This window comes from Platalea leucorodia (assembly GCF_965183815.1).
Source record: "Platalea leucorodia genome assembly, chromosome: 5".
Taxonomy (NCBI): Eukaryota; Metazoa; Chordata; class Aves; order Pelecaniformes; family Threskiornithidae; genus Platalea; species Platalea leucorodia.
Genome location: NC_138827.1, coordinates 100,449,764 through 100,473,965, shown reverse-complemented (window position 1 = coordinate 100,473,965; position 24,202 = coordinate 100,449,764). Strand labels below are relative to the sequence as shown.

Genomic DNA, 24,202 nt, shown 5'->3' with positions numbered 1-24,202 from the left:
ACGTTGTATTTTACCCTTGCATCTCCTTGTGTTCTCTTTGTACTCAAATCAAGAATCTAGTTCCATACAGAGTTGCTTCTGCAGTTATTTTTCATGAAGAAAAGAAGTCATAAAATGGCTTATTGAAGAGTAGCAAGGATAGAATATAGGTGTGCTTAAATTGTAGATTAGGCCTTCCAGTGGAAGTTTAGAAAAGCATATACTATTTGGAAATATTTCTCTCTGTGGTTTTGTTTTAATATATTTTTCTCTTTTGGATATAAACTTCAATCCCAGCCTTTAAATAGTCCACGTAAAGAGGTTCAATGGTTAGAACAATGATCTCTTTGTGTCTTCACTCTCTTTTAATTTGTTACACTGTATTATGCTATTCTGAGCAGAAATTATATAAAGCTGCCTATGAGAAGCTCAAAGATAGGTACAGCGTTATTGTGGATGATCCTAGGAACCTCCTGGCCAAGTGGGGGACCACACTGAGCAGTCAGGTACTGTAGGAGCACTAGCCGGTGCTGCCAGAAAGTGCCTGGTTCACTCACAGCTACTCTGTCCGCGTGAAATGTCTATAGCTAGCAGTATCACAGGTTTCACCTGGGATGTCATGCTGGTTTAGTTCAGTTGATCAGACAGTTTTTGTTTTGCCACCCAAAAAGAATTACCGCTTTTTGAGTGAGCTAATCTCTACTCTATGTACTTTCATACACTGTGCATCAACTGACATCAGAAATCTAATGTCTCTTGAAGTCATTGGAGAGGTTTTAAAAAATGCATGTTGCATAAAAAATGCATTTATTTTTTTTATTACCTCTTCTTTAATGACTTTTACAAACATTATCTTCTTACTCATTACTCAAGCAACAGTGACATATTTGGCTTTTGAGTGCCCTCAATTTAAGCTGTAATTTACTCATCTCCCAAAAAATATTTTCTCAATTTCCTTAATGGGATAGTATGCAAATCTTTTCATATATACTCTTGACATTCTTAATGATATAGATGTAAGTTGTATGCACATCTGAATGAATACATATAGTACCTTGCCTAAATCTCTCCACTCTCAAAGTGTCTGGGATCTAGAGCTGTGGTTGTTTATGGTGTTCACAAGTCTCTTTTGTGCTTCGTTGCCATTTGCATGAACAGAAAAAATATAAATCGTTTGCCAAGATGCTCCTGCAACATGGATGTAATGAAATTCTGAGGCCAGATATGCTGACAGCACTCTACAACACATACTTATGGAGCCAGGTAATATGAAGAACTGCTGCTGTAGGAGACATTATATACACAAATATATATATATACACACAAATTAGCTGTTTGGACTAATCAAATCAGAAGGTAGAAAGTGAGTATGATTCATCTATTTGTTCATACAGAACAAAGAGCCTAACATATTTATATTTCTGATGACATAAAAGAAAGCCTGTAATGACTCTGATATTATTGTGAAGAATTATTTTTCCATATTCTACCTTTATTTAATCTGGATTCCAGCATATATATTTGGATTGTACCAGTTGGATGAAAATGTGGCTTATTAAGTAACTGATACATATTTATTTCTGCTCTGGAATCACAGCTCCTAGCAGTAACCTTACTCTTTTCAATGGTAAAAATAATTCCTGACTGGGCCAGGTGAAATCGGCTTATAACATTTAAATTATAAGCTGGAAATGCAACAGTAGAAAACAATTACATGAGAGGGAGGAGGGTGTTCTTCTTTGTTACTATTAGCACAGTTAATAAAATTCTTCAGTAGTAAGGTACTGAAGGTCTTTACTAGACATTTTTGTTCCATTTATCTGTGGATTTCTATTATCTCATTCAAAACTCCCTGCAGGTAAGTTTGAGTACGTTTGAAGAAAAAAAATAGCACTCTGCCTGATCTGCACGTTCATCTGAGTTGACTTCATGTTATGACTTGTTGCTTGTATATCATTTTTTATATTTTGTCTGTCATAGTCCTGTTTCAAAAGCATGGTTTTATTTTCTGATGCAAGACAGAGCATGAAAGTTCTTTTTTGAAACCATGTTCTAACCTCTTCCACCTGCCCTCAGGCTATCTACAATGAATTATCATTCTTGGTGTACAGTCTGTTCTCACTGAATTCTGTGAAAACAGGTTTAGAGTCCTGACTAGGGCAAGATGATCTTTAACACAGAAATTATTAAGATACAAATTCTGCTATCAAAGCCTCTAAAATAGCCTGGCATTATGATATATTCAGTGGATGTTTTTATCTTCTACTGTGTAAGATGTTTTACGTTTCTCTTCATTTGATGAATTTTAAAAATGAGATATTGTGCAGTTATGAATTTTAAAAGTCACTGATCTGCCGAGATTGCTTTTTTAGCTCAATCTTGGAGATTTAGGATAGAAGCGAAGGTTTTACATTCAGTAAAATAAATGTAAAATTAATGACACAAATAGATAGGCAGCCTCTTAAGCAAATAAGGGGTTTGCAAAGTTTAGCTCATTGTGCATGTTCAACTTTCATTGGCTTCGGTGGAAGGATTTTGCAATTTTACGTGTGAATATAAACATATCTCCTGAAGATGTTTTGTCTTGGTTTGTGTGGTTAACATGCTCTTTCGCAATCACCAGGTTGAATACAAAAAGGACTATGAAAAGAAGAAAGACAAGTATACTATGGTCGTGGATACTCCAGAACACTTACGGACTACAAAAGTCAACAAACAGATTAGTGATGTAAGTGTGGTCAGTCCCTTTCAAGCATACGTCCTTCTCTGAATTCTGACCTCTGAAGTGTGAAAACGAAGAATATGGCATTTTCTGTAGTCCATTATACAATGTTTCTCATCTTGATTTTTTCAATTGACACCAATAACATCAAGAAATAATACAATCTATAATTTTTATCTTCAGATTATTTACAAGTTGGAATATAACAAAGCGAAACCCAAAGGCTATACTACAATCCATGATACACCTATGTTATTGCATGTGCGCAAGGTCAAGGACAGAATAAGCGATGTAAGTAAATTATCCTTCTCTGTGGTATCAAAAAAGACACCTAATTAACTTCTTACTTTGATATGCAATACTTTTAACTCATATGTAACTCTGTCATTAAAAAATAGCTTCTCGTTAGAGTGTATTAGTTTTGTCTGCATGTAAAACTCCGTATGTACTTAATGCTTTTTCAAAAAACACAAAAGAGTATGAAAGTATTCAGTATTCATGTAACGTTCTTCTGTAGCTCTTGGAACATTTTTGCTGGGGTAGAGCAGCCCTCATTAGTAAGAAAAGCCATGACCTGGAACTGGTATCTAATTAAAGAATGGCTCTGGGGAGTTTGTTTCTGGGTTTTCTTCCTCTGTTGGCTAGTGGCTTTTGTGGAGCCTTGGATAAGGTACTTAACACATTACTGTGTTTATTCATTTCTTCTATGGGTAGTGTGACTATATAAGGTAAATATTCTAATCTAAAATAAATATGTGTTTTAATTATGGGGCAATGGAAGGCTAAAAAGAAGAGAGAGAAAGGAAGATGAAGTGGATAAAATAATATCATAGGATTTGGGAGTCCTGGTCCTAATTCCTCCTCCTACCCTAGGCTTTCTCTCAGACCTTTGTATTGTTGTTCCTTAGATATCCATAAATAAAATGAGGATACTTGCACTTCTGTAACTCAATATAGGACTGTGAGAATAAGCAGCGTGGAAGTCATTCAGATGCTACGTAGATTATCTATATCATGGGTGAATCTAGGAGGAAAAAATAACCATATTATACAGATAATAATGTGGATCATTAAGAGACAAAGACGTTCAAAAGCAATCTGTGAATTGAAGTACATTTTTTTGGTTCCCAACTGAGTGCTGAATTTGAGATTCTAGAAAGGAATTTTCAGAAAGGACTGAATGTGCCTATCAGAAGATAAGGTTCTTTAAAGCATTTCTATCAGGTGCAAAAAACTGGAAACAGGCAAAATTACTGTTCGTGTGTAGATTCTGTTACATCTTAGTCTGTGCTTCATGGTGAGTTATACCTGCTACGTTTTCTATTTAAAGCGAACTGCTGCTGAAGAGGACCCTTCTTTCAGGCAGATGGTTGATACCAAGTTGTATTGATACAATTTCTTTTTCTTCTGTTAGGATTTTATCTTGACAGGAGCAATTTTTAATATTATGTTTTTCATATTTTGATGCTTTTCTTGTTGATGATGATATTATCTTTATAAACATTTTTTATGTTTGTCTTTCTTTAGCTGAAATACAAAGAAGTGTATGAGAGGAATAAATCTCACTGCAATGTCATAGCAGATTCAGTTCATATTAAGACCCCAAGGCATGCTTACAAGCTAAACAGCAATGTGAGTTCAGTTTTATTAATACTTCAGTTTTACTATGGATATTGTTTGGGACTGGCAATGGAGACCACGAGAAATTAATTTCAGTTGCATTGAAGTTTTTTGATCTTGGACATTGCTTCTAATTCCTATGCTGCTTGAATAAAATGTATTTTAATTTATTCTTACTAAAGTGCTCACTCTTTCAAGTTGTCCTTGAGGTCACCTGAGGTCCCTGTATGTCACACATCTACTGTTCTTCTAGTCCTGCTCTGTTTTCCTGATAGAGATGTAACTGTCCCAGAAATTCTCTGTGATGATGTTCTGTAATGTGTCACGAAGTAAGCGCTTCATGGAAAGCTCTCCTGTGTTTTCTATTGTTGGTGGCCCAATGTCCACTTCAGTAGGGAAGGAACTGAAAGCACTCACCTTCTTCAAAGTCATGACATCTTTTCGGTCATTCATATTCCTTTCTCCACCTAGCAGTGGAAAAACTAGCATAAATGGGCTCCCACTGGGTTGTACATGGTTGAGAGGAAAGCTCTAGTCTGATGTGGATGCACTTTCTTACCTCTTCTCTCTTTAATTGGCACAAACCAAAAGAGAATTTGCATCTGTATGAATGTCACGTAAAGTACGCAACTTCCAATTAACTTCTTTTTTTCTTGTTGTTTCACTATAAACAGCTGGATTATAAGAAGAAATATGAAGCCGCCAAGGCTCATTGGCACTGGATTGCTGATAGGCCTGACTTCATTCAAGCAGCCAAGTCATCTCTGCAACAGAGTGATGTAAGAAAATCAGAACAAACTGAATATTCCTTTTCCCCACATCTCTCATGTTCAGAATAAAAAAAAAAAAATGTAGAAGATTTGAGACTCTCTTATTTTATTTTTTCTTCCTGCAGTACGAATACAAACTGGACCGAGAATTCCTAAAGGGATGCAAACTCTCTGTCACAGATGATAAAAACACAGTATTGGCCTTAAATAACGCCATCTTGGCAAGTGATGTAAGTACTTGAACTCTTACTTTTTTTGTTCTACTAGAACTTTAGTTACCACATAAACTACTTTATTGGAAATACGATTGGATTAAGAATGAAGCTTTGAAAAGTTGTTCTCAGACTCACTTCATTATTTGATTTTATTTGTTCATTTAATTAACAAATTGGCAAAATCTGAACAAATTTGGTCTTGTAAATGTCACTGGCTTAGTTCACGGATTAAATAAATATTCAAAGTTAATATAGCCTAAATACCCTAGACCTTTGGTATATCTCTGCATTCCTGTTATTGAAATGAAAATATTATCTGGAGAAAACAACAAAAAAAGCTGCAGGTGTAACTTGTGCATAACACAAAGTACCTGTAATAATTACTAACAGTATATTAATATTCAATATTCCATATATTAATAAAATTCCAAGTAAGAGCTATAGGAAGATATAGACTGGCATGAATTTATCTTGGAAAATATCGAAATATGGGATTTTCTGCAAACTTTTGCACTAACAAGCAGGCACAACTATAGTAATTTCTTTTTAAATTGCCACAAGACAAGATACGCATTGCTTAAAATGATATCTTTTCTTCCTGCTAGATAAAATACAAAGAGAAGCACAACAAAGCTCGAGGAACGTACCATGTTGTTCCAGATACACCTCAGATCCTCCTGGCTAAGAATGTCAGCTCTCTTGTATCTGAGGTAAAACAGCGGAGAGTTATTTGTTCATTTTAAGTACATGCTTTTAATATGGGGGGTGGGGGAGGTGGGGACAGGGCTTTCATTGCTGTTTTTTGCCTATTTTTATTCTGTGCTTTCAGAACAAATACAAAGAACATAGCAAGAAGCAGCTTCCGCATGGGTCTTACACAACCCTGCCAGAGACACGAGACACTGCTCATGTGAAAGAGGTGACCAAGAATGTCAGTGAGGTAAGTAACTAGTATGATAACAATTTATGGTGAGATTAAATAAATTATAATTAAATTATGGTGAGATTACCTGCTGCCTATAATCGATTAGACTGTTGCATGTTTTAGTAGACATGCAACATATTGAGAGTCTCATCGTTAAGATGCCCAAGGAGTCAGAAAAGATTAATTCCTACCAGAATGAGACTTTAACAAAGAGCTAAACACATTTTATTGGGAATCTGTTGAAATACTCTGGAGAAATGCGACGGGCTGGAGTGCTAACGGGTGCCCTTAATTCAGATTTTCTTTTTCACAGAACACAGTTTAAACACAATCATTATCTCCAAATAGCAACTTTTTGTAATCTAAAGGGCAAATTACAAAAAACAAGCTGGGGACCATACATTTTGAGACTGAGGAGACTTCATTTTATCTGTCTTAACAGTTTCAGTGAGCTTATTTCCAAGTTCCAGTAGCATTTACCTCCATGTAAAATTAAAAAATCACACATGGCCCTTTTTGCTCTTAACAGACAAACTATAAAAAGAAGTTTGTGAAGGAGAAAGGCAAGTCTAATTATTCTGTCATGCTGGAGCCTCCCGAAGTGAAACACGCCATGGAAGTTGCTAAAAAACAGAGTACAGTAAGTTTGTCTTGTCTTTTCATGAATTAAGTAGCTTGTGTAAGCAAATTCAAAGTCAGCTGGCAAAAACAGAAGTTCACATACTTCTAGATTTCCTCCCAGCCTCCATGTTCAGGTATAGTTCTGAAAGATAAAGGTGCAAATATTTACAAATGTAAAATTGCACTGAAATAAAGGATTTCTTTGAAAATTATATTTCTACTTAATCGCATGGTAGGATTTAAAGTAATCTAGTGCAAATCACATCTAATAATTTTTTTCATTCCTTCAAATACAGACAGAATTGCACATGCTTATTTCTTCATTTGTAGACAACTTGCAAAAACAGATTCCCAAATCCATTCCTTGTGAAATTATTAAAAAAAAAAAAAAAACAACATGCACTTTCCCAGCAACATTGCTGTGTCCTTATTAGGTATATTCCTCACAAACAAACGTCAGTAATTTTCTTTCCTCTGTCTCTCATCACGGATTAGATTGAATACAAGAAAGATGCCAAGTCAAAGCTCCACTACACACCTATAGCAGATCGACCAGATATTAAGAAAGCAACTCAGGCTGCCAAGTTAATTAGTGATGTAAGTGTTTTTTAAGTCTTCTGTATAATTCTTTAGCAGTAATTTTCTTATTAAAAACAGTGCCAGTAAAATAATTAAAAGGGAGAATCATTACTACTAAACTATACTTTTTTTTTTTCTTTGTTAGATTGAATATAAAAAGCGTGGAGAAGCTGGCATTGGCGTAACCATGCTGGGACGTCCGGATATTGAACTGGCAAAGGAGGTGTCCAAGCTAACTAGCCAGGTAATAATAAAAAGGTGGTGAAACTTTGAAGCAGTGAGAGAAATGAGACATGATATTAACTTCTGGAGTAATACTAATATTGTAACTGAAATTATTTCTAGATTAGGGGGTAAGGGAATGTTTTAAAGGGAATGTGTTAAAGTAAAAATTAAATCCCAATGCAAGGTATTTCTTTGTTAAATAAACTTTTCTACTGACTTACTAAATGTCAGTAATGGAGGTACAGAATCTGCTTGAAATGATGCCATGACAAGATCTTTTAAATGCTAAGGCTGAAGTGTTAGCCATGTTCTCTTTTTTTAGCTTTTCTTGGTATTGGCTTTAAAAGAAGCAGCCATTTACCTAACTCTTATTATCCATCCTTTATGAGATGGAAATTCAGTTTCTTTCAGCCACTTTCTTTCTTCTTTGTGCCTTTAAAAGAATCTTCTGTTTTGAAGTTAATATGTTATATTAACAGAAGCTTGCTTACTTTTATACAACGGTCAAGTTCTGCAATCAGTCTGAAGCACATGCTTGCTATTTTCTGTGACAATTTTTTCCGCCAGGACCTCAGTTCAAGTTGGTTCTTTCTCACCACTTCATGCTTTAATCCTGTAATTATTTGCATTTCTGATCTTGCTTTCTTGCTGCGCATTATAGGCAGAATACCTCAAACGACATATGAGAGGGCATGGAGCCGCATCTTATGATACCCCATGGATGAGAACCTTTAAGAAAGCTAATATGCTAAGTAGCCATGTAAGATAATTTGAAGTGACACATCTGGGAATGCCATTTTTATGCATCTGTCTCTTGCTTGCATAGTATCTTACAATTCCAAGCTGTTAAAGGGTCTATGATGCACCAGTTGCACTGGATCTTTTTGTGTTGAATGTAGCAAAACTTGTGAGACTGCCCTTCACAATGGTTTTGGAACTTCCAGTGTTTTTAATGGAAGTTTCCGATGCACTCATGCAATGTGAAAACTCACCTTTTTCACCCCAAAAAACCTAAAACCAGACATATAAACTTGAGCTGGTTTTCCTGAAACTGTGGAAAAACTGGAAATATGTGTGTATGACAAACCCCAACAATAGTGCTGGTAATTTTCCGTGAACAGTCATACCATATGCCTAACATTCACACTAGAACTTCATTTTAACTATTCAAACTTCAAACTTCTATTTAAACTTCATTTAAACTATTCTGTTCACATTGTGCTGGAATGGCATAATGGAAGCATAGCATATGCCTGAATCAGCCCCAGAGCCTCTGAGAAGCGTACCCTGTAGTGATTTGAGGGTGCATAGTTTCTTATATTTCTTGCCATCTCAAAACCTTTGGAAAATAGAAAAACGATGGCTGCATAGCAGTTTTTGAAGTGGCAGCAAACAGGTCTGTGCCATTTCAGTATTGCACATGTATTTCCAAATGAAAAAAAGGGGGGTTATGTTTTTTCCATGTCTAGCCATGACTGTTGCATGTAACTGCCGCATGTTTGAATGTCAGCCACTGTGTTTGTCAGGAAAAACAAGAGTCTTTTCAGCAGAACTAAGGATTCTTAAACTGAAAAACTGAACTACAAGAAAAAGAAGAAATTATGTATATTGCTGTTCAGTGATGCGATCCTCCTTTTCCATGCTTTTGCTCCAATGCTAGCCAGTTCTCTCAGTCTTATAAACATGCTTTGATGAGATTATTTTGGTCCTGGGAGAAAATTAACTATTGCAGAGGCAGTAAGAGAGCAAAGAATAATTAGCATAATCTTTATCTTCTCTTTCTCTTGGATATTTCTTCTCATAAACAACTTCTTTATAAAGCATTATGTCCAGTTTGTTTATCCGCTTGCATTTTTTTAGTTGGATTTCATCTTCCTGCCTGGCATGCTTGCTTTTAATTTTGCATAGATCTTCCAGTGACATCTCTTCTGGGCTTAAAAAAAGTGAACTCTTTGGCATGACGGTCTGATCTTCATCGTGTGTTGCATAGCTTGCAAAACTTAACAGATTCTAGTATACTTCTGCTTGATTTTAATTCCTTTATGTCAAAAATGTCAAAATGTCAAGTTCTTTGTTTTGTTACAGCAGCTATATAATTCGTGGAATTGCCCGTTTCTCTGTGTGTTTTGTCTAAATGTTGGCATATTTTGCAAAGCAAAAAAGCAACAGTGGTATCCAGCATGAACCATATGGACAAGAATATGACAATGAATTCAAAGTGTAAAATGAGATTGTGGCATGTGACTTAATTCTGCATTCAATAATCTTTCTTTTTTTATTAATATAATATTATCTGGTTGAATTTCTGTAATTGTCATAAAAAACCCTATAGCATGAGTCAGCTGTTCAACTTAGTTATCAGTTCTTCAGTATTTTATTTCATTCACTTCAATTTTCACATAAATATTGCTTGGGAGATCAGGGATTTTTTCTGAAGAACCATTACTCCTTTTTCCTCATCAGCCACAGTCTTATATTTTCTGCATGCTTTTTATAAGTATTATCTTGGTCCTGAACAAGATCAACTTCTTTCAAAAAGACTGATGACGGTTGTTCAGTTCTTGTTCTTTAGACCAGGGTTGGGGGTTGCTAGCTTATTTAGTATAAAGTAAAGGAAATGTGGACTGGTAAACAGAAAGAAGTGTTGCCTCACTTGTTTCCAGACCAGGCAGAATACTACTGCAGGGAAGACATGACAAATCCTTGGAATTTTTCTACTGATGTTTACTCTAATGGGATGAGCATACATACTAATTATGGGATCTGTTTAGATAAGCCAGAACTTAATCTTTAATACTTTGAGTTTTTCTTGCACTCTTCAGTCACTCTTCTGAAACAATTTTAGGCATCTCTGATGATAGCAAAAAAAACCAAACCAAACCAAACCAAACCCCAAAATATTCCTAATAAAATGATGTCCCTTTTGTAGGTTTACAAGAAATAGCAAGGAATTAGCCTTTAGCTGCACCTGCAGCAGTGGGGTGCGACAAGTTATGATGGATAAAGGACTTGCCCTCCTTTAAATCATTAGCAAAACTCTCCTTCCTATCAACATTCTGTGCCTTCAGCCTGGGTCTGCTGGAATATTATGGCTTACCTCACTATGGTTTACCTTGCTGATGCTAATGTGGTTTGGAAGTGTTACTAAGCCTCTTGTGTAATCCAATTCCTAGTAATTAATTGTATCACTCTTCTTATTGTGATCGTTAACATCCTTCTTCATCTCTGATTTATACAGAACACAGTTTAACAGTATATATAAAAGTATTTGATATATTGCCATCTTGAGTGCTCATATGTCTTAAGGTAGTTTTTAAAGCTCATATTTCTCCAAGAAGTACGTAAAAAGTTCTTTTAAATACTCTTTATATTTGTGGTTTTGTCTCTTTATGAAATGGGGTATCTTTTATCTACTCACAGTTCCCATCAAGGAAACAATTCTGCATCTCGGAGGGTCAGAATTTAGCTGTATTTTGTCAACATACTTCTCTTGACCTACCTCTGTTATTTTTACAATGAGGAGACATAACGTGTGCACTGAAAGAAAAATTGCAAGTGGTATTTTGTAAATACAGATGTAGATTTTCTTTCCATGTCAGGTCATCTTTAAAATAGCCTTTATTCCAGTGGATGCCTTCAAGTTACTACACTTGCATTCAGCTGCTTACCGTCAGCACTGAAGTAGGGACTCTTTGCCTTCTGCAGTCAAACAAATGAGTACTCAAGAACAGTTGTAATACCTGGTTGTTTTTTAATTTAGGTGAAATACAAGGAGAATTTTTCCAAAGAGATGGGTAAAAAGCCAAAGTATGATTTAAAGGAGGCTAAAATCTACAAGACCATGAAAGATGCCCACAACATGGCTAGTGAGGTATGTTTACTTATGCTTTTCCTCTAGGGAAATTAGAAGTTTCAAATTTCTTTAACAAAGACCTCCTTTATGTTGTTAACACACAGGTTTTATTAGCAGTCTGCTTTTCTGATGTTGTTTGTCCTTTCTTACCTGCAGGTGAAATACAAGGCAGATTTAAAGAAACTTCATAAGCCTGTCACGGACATGTCTGAATCGCTCATCATGAACCATGTCCTGAGTACAAGCCAACTCGCCAGCGCTGTAAGCTCATTAACTAATCCCATATCCATTTCATTTTTCCATTACTATTGATTCCATTCTGAATTGATCTCTGCTAACTATTTCTGTAACAATTACTCCCTTGGTTATTCTTCATGGGACATCACCTGGTAGTGATCTCTTCCTCTACTTTGTAATGATTATTTCCTAGTTAACTAGCAACTTTGCCACATTTGTCCTCTGGGAAGTGAAATCTTTATTAGCTGTAGAACTGCTAATATTTTAAATCCTCTAATAATTTTTCGTGGATTGGTTCTTTATTACATTTTAACTGATTGCATCACACTAACAAATACTATTTTCTTCTTTTTTTACTTTTTTCTTTACTGCTTACTATATTTAAAATTTTTATTTTTGTCTGGGTTTTTTCATTTCATGTTCATGTTTAACATCCCCCTGTTGTAGATGTACAGAATTATGCCTAACAAAATACTTCATAATTTTACTGAGAAAAGACAAAAATCATTATTTTCTGCTACAGCCTTTTCATGTATTCGTTGTGTTTTCTTTTTTCTTTTTCTTTTTCTTCTTTTTAATCCTGGTTTTGAAAAAATCTTCATTGCAATCAAAATGGTCAAAAAAAGATAACTGTTCACCCACATCTTTAGAAGTGATATCTGATACTTGGAGTTAAACTTCTTGGTTTTGTTTTGCTTTTTGAATTTCTAATTTCTCTTTGATGTTCCATTGAAGTGTTGCTTTGATTGGACCTAAGAAGTAAATTTGCTGAGGGATTTTTTTTTTATTGAGATGATTTTTGACACCTTCCCTTCAGTACCAGTACAAGAAGCAATATGAGAAGAGTAAGGGTCACTACCATGTGGTGCCAGATAATCTTGAGCAGGTTCATCTAAGGGAGGCATCAGAACTACAGAGCCACGTAAGTTGGTCGTGTGTTTCTCATTAACCCCACTCACTGAGTACCAGTCTCCACCACTGAAGTCATCCTAGTGAATTCCCCAGTATATAACAATCTCTGTGCCTATCTGCTTCATAAACACTGCACACCTGAGTAAACAAGTCACTGAGAAATATTTGCACATTTGCAAGTTTAGAACACATATAAAATATCTGTATGATTTCTTCTTTCTAGAGTAGATCTCAAAGTCACTTATGTCTGTTGTATATGGATCTTTTTACAGACTATAACACATTTATCAGGGTCATTTCGTCTATGGAAAAAAGGGCATGGTAATCACAGAAACTGGAAACTGAAAGAAGTAGGGTTGTTGCTGACAGTATATTTTCAAGTGCTTTATCCATTCTAGCCTCAGGTGATACAGAGAGCTCTGCCATTCTTTTTCTGCATCCAAAATTGCTCTAACCAAAAAAATACCTACTGCTGCTATTAAACGTGTCTGATATTTTTTCGCTCTGGAATACAGCAAATGGTGACTCATTCCAGAGAAATTCATACCCTGATTTGATCTCTAACCCTCTCTATTCCAGGTTCCATTCCAGGTATTTATTGACTGTAAAGCAAGAGAGGAATTACTGCTAGAACACAAAGGGCCATAGTTATTGTTCTGCTGCATGGCATGGAAGAGCAAAAAGGTTACATAGCAAAGGACTATAAGAAAATGGTTGTTAATCTGTTTGTAGTTAAAGTCACTACTTGTTGCTCCAGTTTGAGATCAGGATCTGTCTCAGCCAAAGACATAGCATTACCTCATGCAGCAGTCTGAAAATTGATGCCCTAAGGGCTGGATACTATGACTTGAAGCAAGAATATCTTCATCCTTGTGGACGTTGTACTTCCTGGGCACTCACGCACAGCATTAGCAACTCGCGAAACTGCATCTTTTCAAGCCCTGCCACTAACACTCCTGCAGTCCATTAACATGTAACTGGCTGAACTCAGCCAGGGTCACGAGCAGTCTGAGTGCCTTCAAGTTAGATTTTCAAAGCTACCTCTCTTCCTTCTTGAGATCAGTAAATTATTGAAATCTGAGCTGGCACTGCTTATTCTCTGCAACAGGAAATAAATCAGTAGAATTTTAGGGCCACACACATTTTGCTGCAAGCCTGACCTTTTATTTTATATTTTATGGTCAATAATATGGAAGGCAAACAGTATTAGACATTCGTTTTTTACCACAGATCTGTTGACCAAAGTAGGCACATACTTAGTCGATGAATTGGTTCTTTGATTATTTAGGAGGGTAACTTTTTTTCTTTTCTCAGGTGAAATACAGAGAAAAGTATGAGAAGGAAAAAGGAAAACCTATGTTGGACTTTGAAACTCCGACATACCTTACTGCAAAGGAATCTCAGCTCATGCAGAGTGAGGTATGGTTAAAATCAATACTGATGATAGACTAAAAACTTTAAAATTTATTTTTATAGTTAAACTTTCACAGTGATTTAGACAGGCAATTATACTTGCATCTTGTGCATGCTGATAGACTGAAAAATTATAGCTATATCACATTTCTTTATATTGATTATTAAATACTACATTTAAAATTCATGAAGCTTTCCCATGTCACGATGAAGTGTATACTATCTGTAATTTTTCATCAAGAAGCTATCAGTAAATGAAGCTTAAGCGAGTCTTCGAGTCTTTAGAAGAAATGTAATATGAAATACATTTCACTTAAACTTTGGCAGCCCGAGTATAGTATGTGTGTTGGTTATCACAGTCCACAGAAAGTGCCCTGGTTATTCTTTTCACCTCAGAACTCTATTTTTGAGAAACCCATTTATTTCCTGTTTGTCTCTACTGTCATAATGTCTTCACCGACCCTCATTCTATTTCCTCAAGCAGTTCTTTTCTCTTTGTTTGAAGTATAATCTTGTTCTGTCACAGATGAAGGCTTATACATGCTGAAAAACAGTTGTCTAAGGCCATTAGTCATTATGTTTGAATGATTCCATTGAATGTTTTCTCTGCGTATACAAATAAGTAGAAAAAGAAAAAAAAGGCAGGGTCAGGTCAGATCTCCATTGAAAGCAATGAGCTGTTTCATGGGCTTTAGTAGATACAGGATTTATTGCTTTTGGTGCCCACGGCATTGACTGTAGCAGATTGCCATTGTGACATTAATACCAAACCACTGCTCCGTCCTCCCCGTAGTTTTTCACGTAACTAAAAATAATGTAATAAATATTTGCTATTTTGCTTTTTTTCTTCTTACTCTCATTAGAAACAATATAAGAAGGACTTTGAAGAGTCCATTAAGGGCAGAAACCTCACTGGCTTGGAGATTACGCCATCCTTATTACATGTCAAATATGCAACCAAAATAGCAAGCGAGGTAGCAGTTATTCTGTGCTTATTTCCTCTGTCAAGTTAAATAATTCCACTAAGTATTCTCAGCAGCATTTCTTCTTCACAACTTTCTTTTTCCTAACCATTCACATTAAGCATGTTTGCGTATCTTTTGTGTTGTGATCTAATTTGTCGTGGACATTTATTTAATTGTTCATTAACTGTATTCATATTTACTGTGTCCCTTTCTGCCATTCATCAGCCTAACTGTTCCGTAGCAGGGTGTATATGTGTGTGCCTTTGCAATTTATCTTGAACAATAATTACTTTAACTTATTCTGTTGCAGTAGTTCCTGTATAACCCTATACAATATTCTTTGCTGTTTTAAAAAATTCTTTTTTCTTTTGGAGCTTTTGGAATTTTTTTTTTTATTTTAAATTTTTGCAACACAGTTGTAGAGCATAGAACTCTCTTTAGTCTGGCTTTGCAGCTTTCATTTTCTTCTGCAGAAAGAGTACAGGAAGGATCTGGAGGAAGGTGTCAAAGGTAAAGGACTAACAGCTTTAGAGGAGACTCCAGACATGTTAAGAGCGAAGAATGCAACTCAAATCCTGAACGAGGTATGTCAAAAGCTATTTGGAAAATACCTGAATGGATGTAACAGCCTGCAACGGATAAATGCTTATGGCTGTATAACGCTGGTATGAACTTTGTCATTCCCTAGAAACACTTGAGTAGAGAGAAAAAAAAGAATGTGTATGGGTGACTAAGGATAAAACTGGGAGCCTGAACTTTGTGAGTTCAGGAAAGTGAACTCTTTTTTTTGAAAATGAGCTCTTTTCTGTCAGGAATATAGGTGGGAAGCAGGTGCTGTGATCAATAGGCAGATCAGTCAAAGGACAGACTAAACTAGCACCGTGATGCAGCAAGGCTAAGCGTAGGAACCGGAGGTGTCAGTTGTGTAAGCTAGGCGTCTTGGAGCAGTTACCAAGGATTAGGAGCTAAGGACCAAGGCTGGGGAAACAAGAAGCAAAGTGAGAGATCAGAAAGGGACTACAATGAGGGAACCAGAGTGGCATACTTCTGCTCTGGGAGGTGTCCTGTGCAGCAAAGAGCTCTTTTTGAGTGCTTTAGGCTTGATGGGTGAGTCAGAAACACCAGCCCTGCTCATGAGCAGTTCCCCCTGCCCAGGGCTGATGCCCAGTTGGCAGCCGCAGGACTGGTGGCCGAGGCAGTCTTCCCCACTTTGACGGAGAGAGGTGGCCAGCAGACAGTCAGGATGCAAACCTAACAGCCTCTTTATTTACGTGGTGGCTGGTATAATAAATATTTCATGGTGATTGCTCTCATAGGTTAAGATTAGCTCATATTTTAAGAGCTTTAACATCAGCAGTCTGAAAGCTGAAAAAAGTAACTTTTTAGTTTTACTTATGATTTTGCTTCTTAACAAAATACTCTTACGATAAGTATCCTTACTGACAACAGCATTCTGTACTTAGCAGTGCAGAGGTTTTGAGTTATTCAAAGAGCCTATATTTTATTACCAGAGTATTAGACATATTCAGCTAAGTTCAGCAGAGTTGGCGTAGAGAGATATGAATTATACCAATCTATGCAAAATAAATCTTTTAGACCTTAGTGGAAGATCTCTTTGGGTAGAGTGGTTGCTGCAGCACTGAGTTTTTAGGGAGGGTATTCATTCCAAAGGGCCCCAAATGTCACAGAGAATCCTGACACCTTGCATTTTTTGGACACGCTCTGTGGCCACTCTTCACTACCACGTGCATTTCATACACTGCTCGCTCTCGGTTGCTTCTCGTCTGTACAAGTTACAGTTTTGCACTGATCACCTGAAGGAACTCACACTTTGAGATTACCGGTGTGAGAAGGAAGAGTGACCTTAATACAGCTGGCCTGTACTGTGCTCCATTTACTGCTGGAGTGGGGCTGTTTGTTCTCAAGATTTAAGTCATAAAGTACACACTTTAATGACATCATTTGTGTGTTTAATTGTGAGTTTATACTAGTAGTATTCCTATTTTCTGGTGTGGTCATGAAACTATCTGAAGTTCCTAAAGGTGTTGCATTCACGTTGGCAAAGTATCTATGTACTGTTTTCATCTGCAGAAAGAGTACAAAAAAGCCTTGGAATTAGAAATCAGAGGAAAAGGTCTGACAGAACTGGCTTTGGAGACACCGGATTTTGTGAGAGCAAAGAATGCCACTGACATTGCCAGCCAGGTCTGTGTGAATATCTCATATATCACATCTGATGTCTTCTTTAAAGGAAAATTTATTAACAGTTTTTCTGATTAAATCAAATGAAAATTGTTGTCAAGATATGATTAAGGCACCTAAATGTGAGCTTTCCCCAACAGATCAAATACAAACAATTGGCAGAAATGGAGAAAGCCAACTACACCAGTGTTGTCGATACGCCGGAGATTATTCATGCCCAGCAGGTCAAGAACCTTTCGAGCCAGGTAACCTGAGTGAAGCAATTTAGTCATTGCTCATGTGGGAACCTCGAGTGGATACTAATTTGGACCACCTAAATAACTACCTGCCATAACATTCAGGAGGTACACCAGGAAAACAAATTTCTCTAGGGCTGTGTTGTGGCATCTCTTACTCTGAAATTCCATTTTAATATTGAAATGCATTTATTTCAAGACTGTATAAAATGAAACAATAATTTCTATTGCTTTTGTATTACCAAAGCTGATTTTTTTTCTAAGTAGATTTAGCTTAATTTTCATGCTCCTTAATAACCTAATGTTTAAATCTTACACAGAGGCATAACCTGAACATATATCAGACACAGGAGTACTCACATTTCCATAAAGACGGGCATTATGGGACAATAAGTAATGCCAGATTGTTTATTACTGCTTTTATATTAATGGAATACATTTTGTATTTTCTATCAGAAAAAGTACAAGGAAGATGCAGAAAGGACCATGCCACACTACGTGCCTGTAGCAGACACACCAGAAATGCAGAGAGTCCGTGAGAATCAGAAGAACTTTAGCACAGTATGTATATAAATAATAAGTACTGTTACTGTCAACTCATAAAAAACGTTCAGCTTTTTTTCATTTAATCAGGTCCCGATATCACACTCTAATCCCAACTAGGCTGCCTTTATATTCTCAGGGATCTTCAGTTAGAGGGTCCACTATGTATTCAGCAGCCCACTTACGCATTACCCAGGGAACCAAAATGATTCTGTAATTTTCTTGGAAAAAAACTTTCTGCTGCAGTGCTTTGACAATTCCTTTGCAAACTTACAGAAATTCTCTGTTGGCAGTGGGACTACTTGGAAGACTGTATGCTCAGTGACAGAACCCCACAATCTGACTTGAAATCTTTAGCTTTCATCGTTAAGACTTAATTGTTTTAGATACAATCTGGCACCTTTCAAGATTTTTCAGTGAACCTAATTAAGGATCTCCTATTGCTACTTTAAATGAGAATACTTGTAACTGTGGTACATCTTTATGTCACTAATGGTGGTGTTAAAATGACCTCCTCATAAGGCGTACTTGAAAATATTTCTTTTCTCATCCTCAAAGAGAACTCTGTGAGTAAATTTTTATGGCATAGAGTCAACATTTGACATTTTACTTCAACTTTTTCAACAGCTTCAGTATCAGTGGGACCTACAGAACAGTAAAGGAAAAGTTACAGTTGTACAAGACACACCAGAAATGCTGCGTGTGAAAGAAAACCAGAAGAATTTCAGCTCGGTATAGTTATTTTCTGTTTTCAGTTCTCATTGCAAACAATACAGTTTAATATGTTTCATAAAATAACTATTTTTGGCTCTTATCTTACAGGTACTTAGGTTCTTGATCTGCTTAAATGTGTATGAGAACTTTTTCAAACAAAACTAATTTTATTCTAAGTAGATTTAGCTGGGTTTTGCTACCCCTTTTTATCTACTGTTTTTTGTGGAGTGCCTTGATTGCACTCTTTCACATATACATAGCTGTGATAGAGTTAAAACAATCAATCCTGTACTTAAATTGGTATTACTAGTATCCACCCTCCTTTTGTCCTGTTACCATGTAAGTAGTGTATTCTTGTTGTGTTGCAACTGTCTTCTTTTAGTGAAAAGTGAAATGTCTGCCTGATTTGCATCACATTTCATGTGGTACCATGAAGTGCCTAAAGTCTGCTGTATCATTTTGCCACTAGCACCATCACCATAGTAAGTAACTAAGTGGAAGACATTTGTGAAAACATAATAAAACGAATTAGAACAAAAGGAACAAATTAGAACACACGCTAGTCTTCAGTCCTAAAACTAGCCTACAAATGTTTTGACATGCTACTTAAAATGCATTACTACAAATATAAATGATCAGCCCCTTTTTTGTACAAATGGCACTCATGCAGTAGGACAGACTGCAGACAGGCAATAAGGCAGTGACTGGAAATAATCCTCCGAGTTGGCTTTCAGCCTGCACTGTGGTGTGCAAATCACTATCAGGAGCCTGTATTCACTCTCTAGGAGAAATAATGTTGTGTTTTGTATGCTTAACCTTGTTGTCTTCATTCTAAATGTTAAGATTTTATATAAAGAAGATATTGGAACTGGAACTACTATTGAAAAGACACCAGAGATGCAGAGAGTTAAACGAACCCAGGATGCAATTAGCTCGGTACAAAAGAATTGATTTTTAATACTCTACCAGTGCTAATTCAACTTGAAATAATCTATTTTTTCCCCTTCTTATTTCTTTAAATGTTGCTAACAGTGGCTTGGCAATAATCCGTCCAGCTAAGGGTTACTTTGTAGAAGTTTTTGCCTATTCTTGTTACTTAAACAGTAATCTTTCTAATGATTAACATTCAATTTGTTACTTACAATCCATTGTCTAAAACATGAAAACTCTTGCCATCATTTTTAGTCTCATCCCAAACACAGTTTGTTTAGCACAGGATTAAAGAATTATTTAGGTTGGAAAGGTCCTCTTGAGATCATCTACTCCAACCCCATTGCCCAAGCAGGATCAGCTAGAGCAGGTTGAGTTGAGCATATCCAGTTGAGTTTTGAATATCTTGAAGGATGGAGACTCCACAACATCTCTGGGCAACCTTGTCCAGTGTCTGACCACCCTCACAGTAAAAAAGTGTTTTCCTGTGTTCAGACTGAATTTTCTGTTTTGTTTTGCTTTTTTTTTTAATTTGTGGCCATTACCTCTTGTCCCATCACTGAGCAGTACTAAGAGTAGCTCCCTCCTCTTCATTCCTTCTCACTGGGTGTTATACACATTGATAAGTTCCCCCCAAGTCTACTCTTCTCCAGGCTGAAGAGTCCCAGCTCTCTAAGCCTCTTCTCATATCAAAGATGCTCCTGTCTCTTACTCATCTTTGTGGCCCTGCACTGGACATGCTCCAGTAAGTCCATATCTTTCTTGTACTGGTGAGCCCAGAACTGGACACAGAACTCCAGATGCGGCCTTACCAGTGCTGAGTAGGGGGGAAGGATCACCTCCCTTGACCTGCTGGCAATGCCCTTCTTAATGCAGTCGAGGATGTTGTTGTCCTTCTTTGTCATGAGGGTGCATTGCTGGCTCATGGTCAGCTTCTTGTCCACCAGGTCCCCAAGGTCCTTCTCTGCAAAGCTGCTTCTCAGACAGTCAGCCCCCAGCATGTATACAATCATAGAATCATTAAGGTTGGAAAAGACCTTTAAGATCGTCAAGTCCAACCATTAAGGTAGCACTGCCAAGCCCACCACTAAACCATGTCCCTAAGCACCACGTCTACCCGTCTTTTAAATACCCCCAGGGATGGGGACTCAGCCCCTTCCCTGGGCAGCATTTGCCGGGGCCTGACAGCCCTTTCGGTGAAGAATTTTTTCCTAATATCCAACCTAAATGTACTGTTGCTCGGGGTTATTCCCCGCCAGGACTTTGCATTCCCCCGTTGAACTTCAGCAAATACCTCTCAGCCCACTTCTCCAGCCTGTGGAGGTCCCTCTGGGCGGTAGCACAACCCTTGGCTGTATCAGCCAACCCTCCCAGTTTTGTGTCATCTGCAAACTTGCTGAGGGTGCGCTCTGTCCTGGCGTCCAGGTCCTTAGTGAGGATGTTGAACAGTATTGACCCCTGGGGTACACCACTGCTGACTTGCCTCCAACTGGCCCTCAGGCCACTGATCAAAATGCTCTGGGCCCGGCCATTTAGCCAGTTTTCAGTCCGTGTCACTGTGCACTTATCTAACCCCTAGCTCGTTAGCTTGTCTGTGAGGAGGCCAGGGCAAACAGTGTCAAAAGCCTTACTAAAGCATGTCTCGTAAAGCTTTTATATTGTATAAAAAATTGTAACACTCTAAAATTGGAATAATTGTATGTATTACTTTTCTTTTGAAACATGTAAATCTTTTTCATGCTTTTTTGAATGCTGACATCATTTTAGTTTAAAAGAGACTAACATTTCAGACAATTTGTTTCATGCATAGTATGTTAAATATGTTCTTGTGAAATGCTAGTCTTTTTTTTTGTAACGCTAAAGTAGAAATGCAAATAGCACTGTAATTGCTGAAATGTTTTATGATGACTCTCACCTTTGTTGAATGTGATGATAGATTTCTACAAATCAAAAATTCTTCTTTCATTGGTAGAAAGACCCAAGGGTATCAGGTTCAAAGGTACTTACACTTGTTTTTAGAAAACCCTTTTAGTGAAGTGCCATTCACAGTGGCATCTCACCAACAGCTAAAGTTACCTTCTAACAGATTGCTTGTGAAGATGATGGGAATACTTTAAGAGCAGCCCTCTGCTCATGTTAAAGCCAATGATGAGATCTTTTAAATTCTCAGTCTCCTCGAGATCAGGATAGTGCTCTTTATATATCCACGTATGAATCTAGGTGCCTATTTCACATTAGGCTAAGATTTTTAGAAATTATTTTAAATTTTTAATATCACAGTTTTTTTGAACTCAATGTAAGAAACCTTGAAATGGTTCAGTTGTTATAAATCAGGGGGTTTGTTCTTGCTGAAATTAAGCTCTTGGGAGATGTTAGATAGATGATACCCAAATTTTAAGCTTCAATTGAAAAATTCTGGCTGAAACAAGACTGCTTTTTTACCCTGAGCTGAGTTACTGTTAAATTGCTTTGTAGAAGTGTGGCGGAGTTAGCTACCAGATAACTCTAACAGAAGGTTTCTTGATGATTTCCTTCTATCAGAATACATTTAGTACCTGAGATTTGAATGAGTTTGTAAAGAGTAAAGGACCTATGTTTCTTTATTCAGGTAACTTCTTACGCGTACCTGCGTCAGCTGTGCTTTAATGTAAGTCCTTTTACTTTTTTCTGATGTCTGCATCTTTGTAGATAAAATACAAGGAGAGTATTGGAAAAGGAACTCCAATTCCTGATCTCCCAGAAGTGAAGCGTGTCAAGGAGACACAGAAGCACATCAGTTCGGTAATGGCCGATATTTTCTACTTACCTACGTACTCATGCGGAGCTCAAGCTCCAAACTTCGGTAGTGTTTGTGGGTATTTTTTGTTGAAAAGAGAACAGATCTCTTAAATCCCTATATTCAGCAGCAGGCAGTTCAAATATCTGAATTCTGCGGTGATCATTACAATCAGCCACTTCCCTGTATTATTTCTGTGATCTTTTCTGAACACAGACCTAGAAATAAAAAATACCCAGATGAAGTCTTACAATTCGTCTGAAAATAATGGATCAGCTAGAGAGAACTTTGCGGAAAAAAATAATTGGAGTCCTTTTTGTAGTCAGAAAACCTAGTGACAATTATAAGTGGAAACAGTACCTGGCTCTTCCCATACCTGGTTAAGTATAGATTTTAATAACCACAACGTGCTCTCCTGATTTTGAGCCGCTGCTGCTGTCCTTTCCTCTCTGCATACAGCAGTGAGGCAGGCTGTGGCCGTGTGATGGTTGGTACCGCAGAGGTTTGCTCTACAGTGCTGAGGAGCAGTGACACCCGTGTGGTGACTATCTTACGATTTTTCCATTCCTGATTTTACAAGTACTGTTTCCCTTTGGAGCTGTTTATGATACCGACGGTTTTTACAGCTCCCTTTTGCACAACTGAGTTGTTTTTTTCAAATGATTCTTCTTTTTTTCTTTTACATAATTTGTTTTCCCTTGCTGTGAGGGCTTTATTTTTGTATTTTTTTCATTGTTTCCATGACATCAAGCAGTGAATTTTTTTTTTGTTAGCTCTTCCTGTTGCAAGAAGAACCATTAGTGCATTTGTAGTGTATTTCTACATGATTAGGTTTTAAACCAACCCAGGCATCTCCTATACAACTCCCTTCATGAAAAATGCAATTTTTTAAATCAAACAATTACAGGTTAAGTTAAATATAATAATATGAGAGCTAAAACTCAATTGTTTTTTCTTACTAGAGCCTGAAAACAAAGTAAAATAGTAGTGTTCTGAACAAATAGTCACAGAGATGAAAATTAAATGCAGCCCACAACTAAGTATTTTCATATTAAATATGTCTATAAAAGGTTCAGCTGTTTGTTAACACTATTAAAAAAACCTTCAGAAATGTCGATTGCCTGAAAAGTAATACTATTACATTTCCTAGGAAAGCAGAACATGCCCACCTTTCATGCCAGGTCAGCTAAATATTCAAACTTGTGTCCTACTACCATGAAGTATTCCATTGACTTCAGTGTGTTCAAGCACCTCAACACAGACATTAAGTACTTTGCTGAGCTGGTGCCTGTACGTAAAAAGATGCACACTGAGTAAAATAAATTGTGTACATGCCATGTAATCCCAGATTATATTTCCCTATAAGCCAGGTAAATTATCTATCCAAATGTCCTGTAGTTGTGGAAGGAATATGATCGTCTCACCTTGCTGGGTGCTTGTGTTCTGCAGGTGTTGTACAAAGAGGACCTAGGGACAGGTATCCCAACACCTGTCACTCCAGAAATAGAGAGAGTCAAACGCAATCAAGAACACATTAGCTCGGTATTTAAAAATAAAAATTTAACAACTTCTTTTTGCATAACATCCTAACATATAATCCGTTTTTCTTCAGTGGTTTAGAATCTCACCTTGCTCCTGTCTTTTCCCTGGCGATATTTTTAACTTTTTTTAACTATTTATATTCCACCTGTTTGTGCTTTAACTTTTTTTTGGTGATTTACAACTTTACATGCGTTTCTTTTAAGAACCAAAACTGGAAATAAGC

The 24,202-nt window shown here is 36.9% G+C and overlaps 1 protein-coding gene across 1 annotated transcript in view; it reads left to right on the top strand.

The window, feature by feature from the left end:
* Positions 1–24,202, top strand: part of NEB (nebulin) — a 127,087-nt gene that overhangs the window by 90,329 nt on the left and 12,556 nt on the right. The window contains exons 117-141 of the mRNA XM_082312871.1: positions 1,138–1,242; positions 2,603–2,707; positions 2,885–2,992; positions 4,229–4,333; positions 4,996–5,100; positions 5,217–5,321; positions 5,912–6,016; positions 6,136–6,246; positions 6,761–6,871; positions 7,348–7,449; positions 7,577–7,675; positions 8,318–8,416; positions 11,417–11,527; positions 11,666–11,770; positions 12,564–12,668; positions 13,973–14,077; positions 14,935–15,045; positions 15,510–15,620; positions 17,128–17,241; positions 17,379–17,483; positions 17,931–18,035; positions 18,645–18,749; positions 19,575–19,667; positions 22,350–22,442; positions 23,887–23,979. Coding sequence (XP_082168997.1) covers positions 1,138–1,242; positions 2,603–2,707; positions 2,885–2,992; positions 4,229–4,333; positions 4,996–5,100; positions 5,217–5,321; positions 5,912–6,016; positions 6,136–6,246; positions 6,761–6,871; positions 7,348–7,449; positions 7,577–7,675; positions 8,318–8,416; positions 11,417–11,527; positions 11,666–11,770; positions 12,564–12,668; positions 13,973–14,077; positions 14,935–15,045; positions 15,510–15,620; positions 17,128–17,241; positions 17,379–17,483; positions 17,931–18,035; positions 18,645–18,749; positions 19,575–19,667; positions 22,350–22,442; positions 23,887–23,979 — 2,616 coding nt within the window. The remainder of the gene's footprint in view (positions 1–1,137; positions 1,243–2,602; positions 2,708–2,884; positions 2,993–4,228; positions 4,334–4,995; positions 5,101–5,216; positions 5,322–5,911; positions 6,017–6,135; positions 6,247–6,760; positions 6,872–7,347; positions 7,450–7,576; positions 7,676–8,317; positions 8,417–11,416; positions 11,528–11,665; positions 11,771–12,563; positions 12,669–13,972; positions 14,078–14,934; positions 15,046–15,509; positions 15,621–17,127; positions 17,242–17,378; positions 17,484–17,930; positions 18,036–18,644; positions 18,750–19,574; positions 19,668–22,349; positions 22,443–23,886; positions 23,980–24,202) is intronic.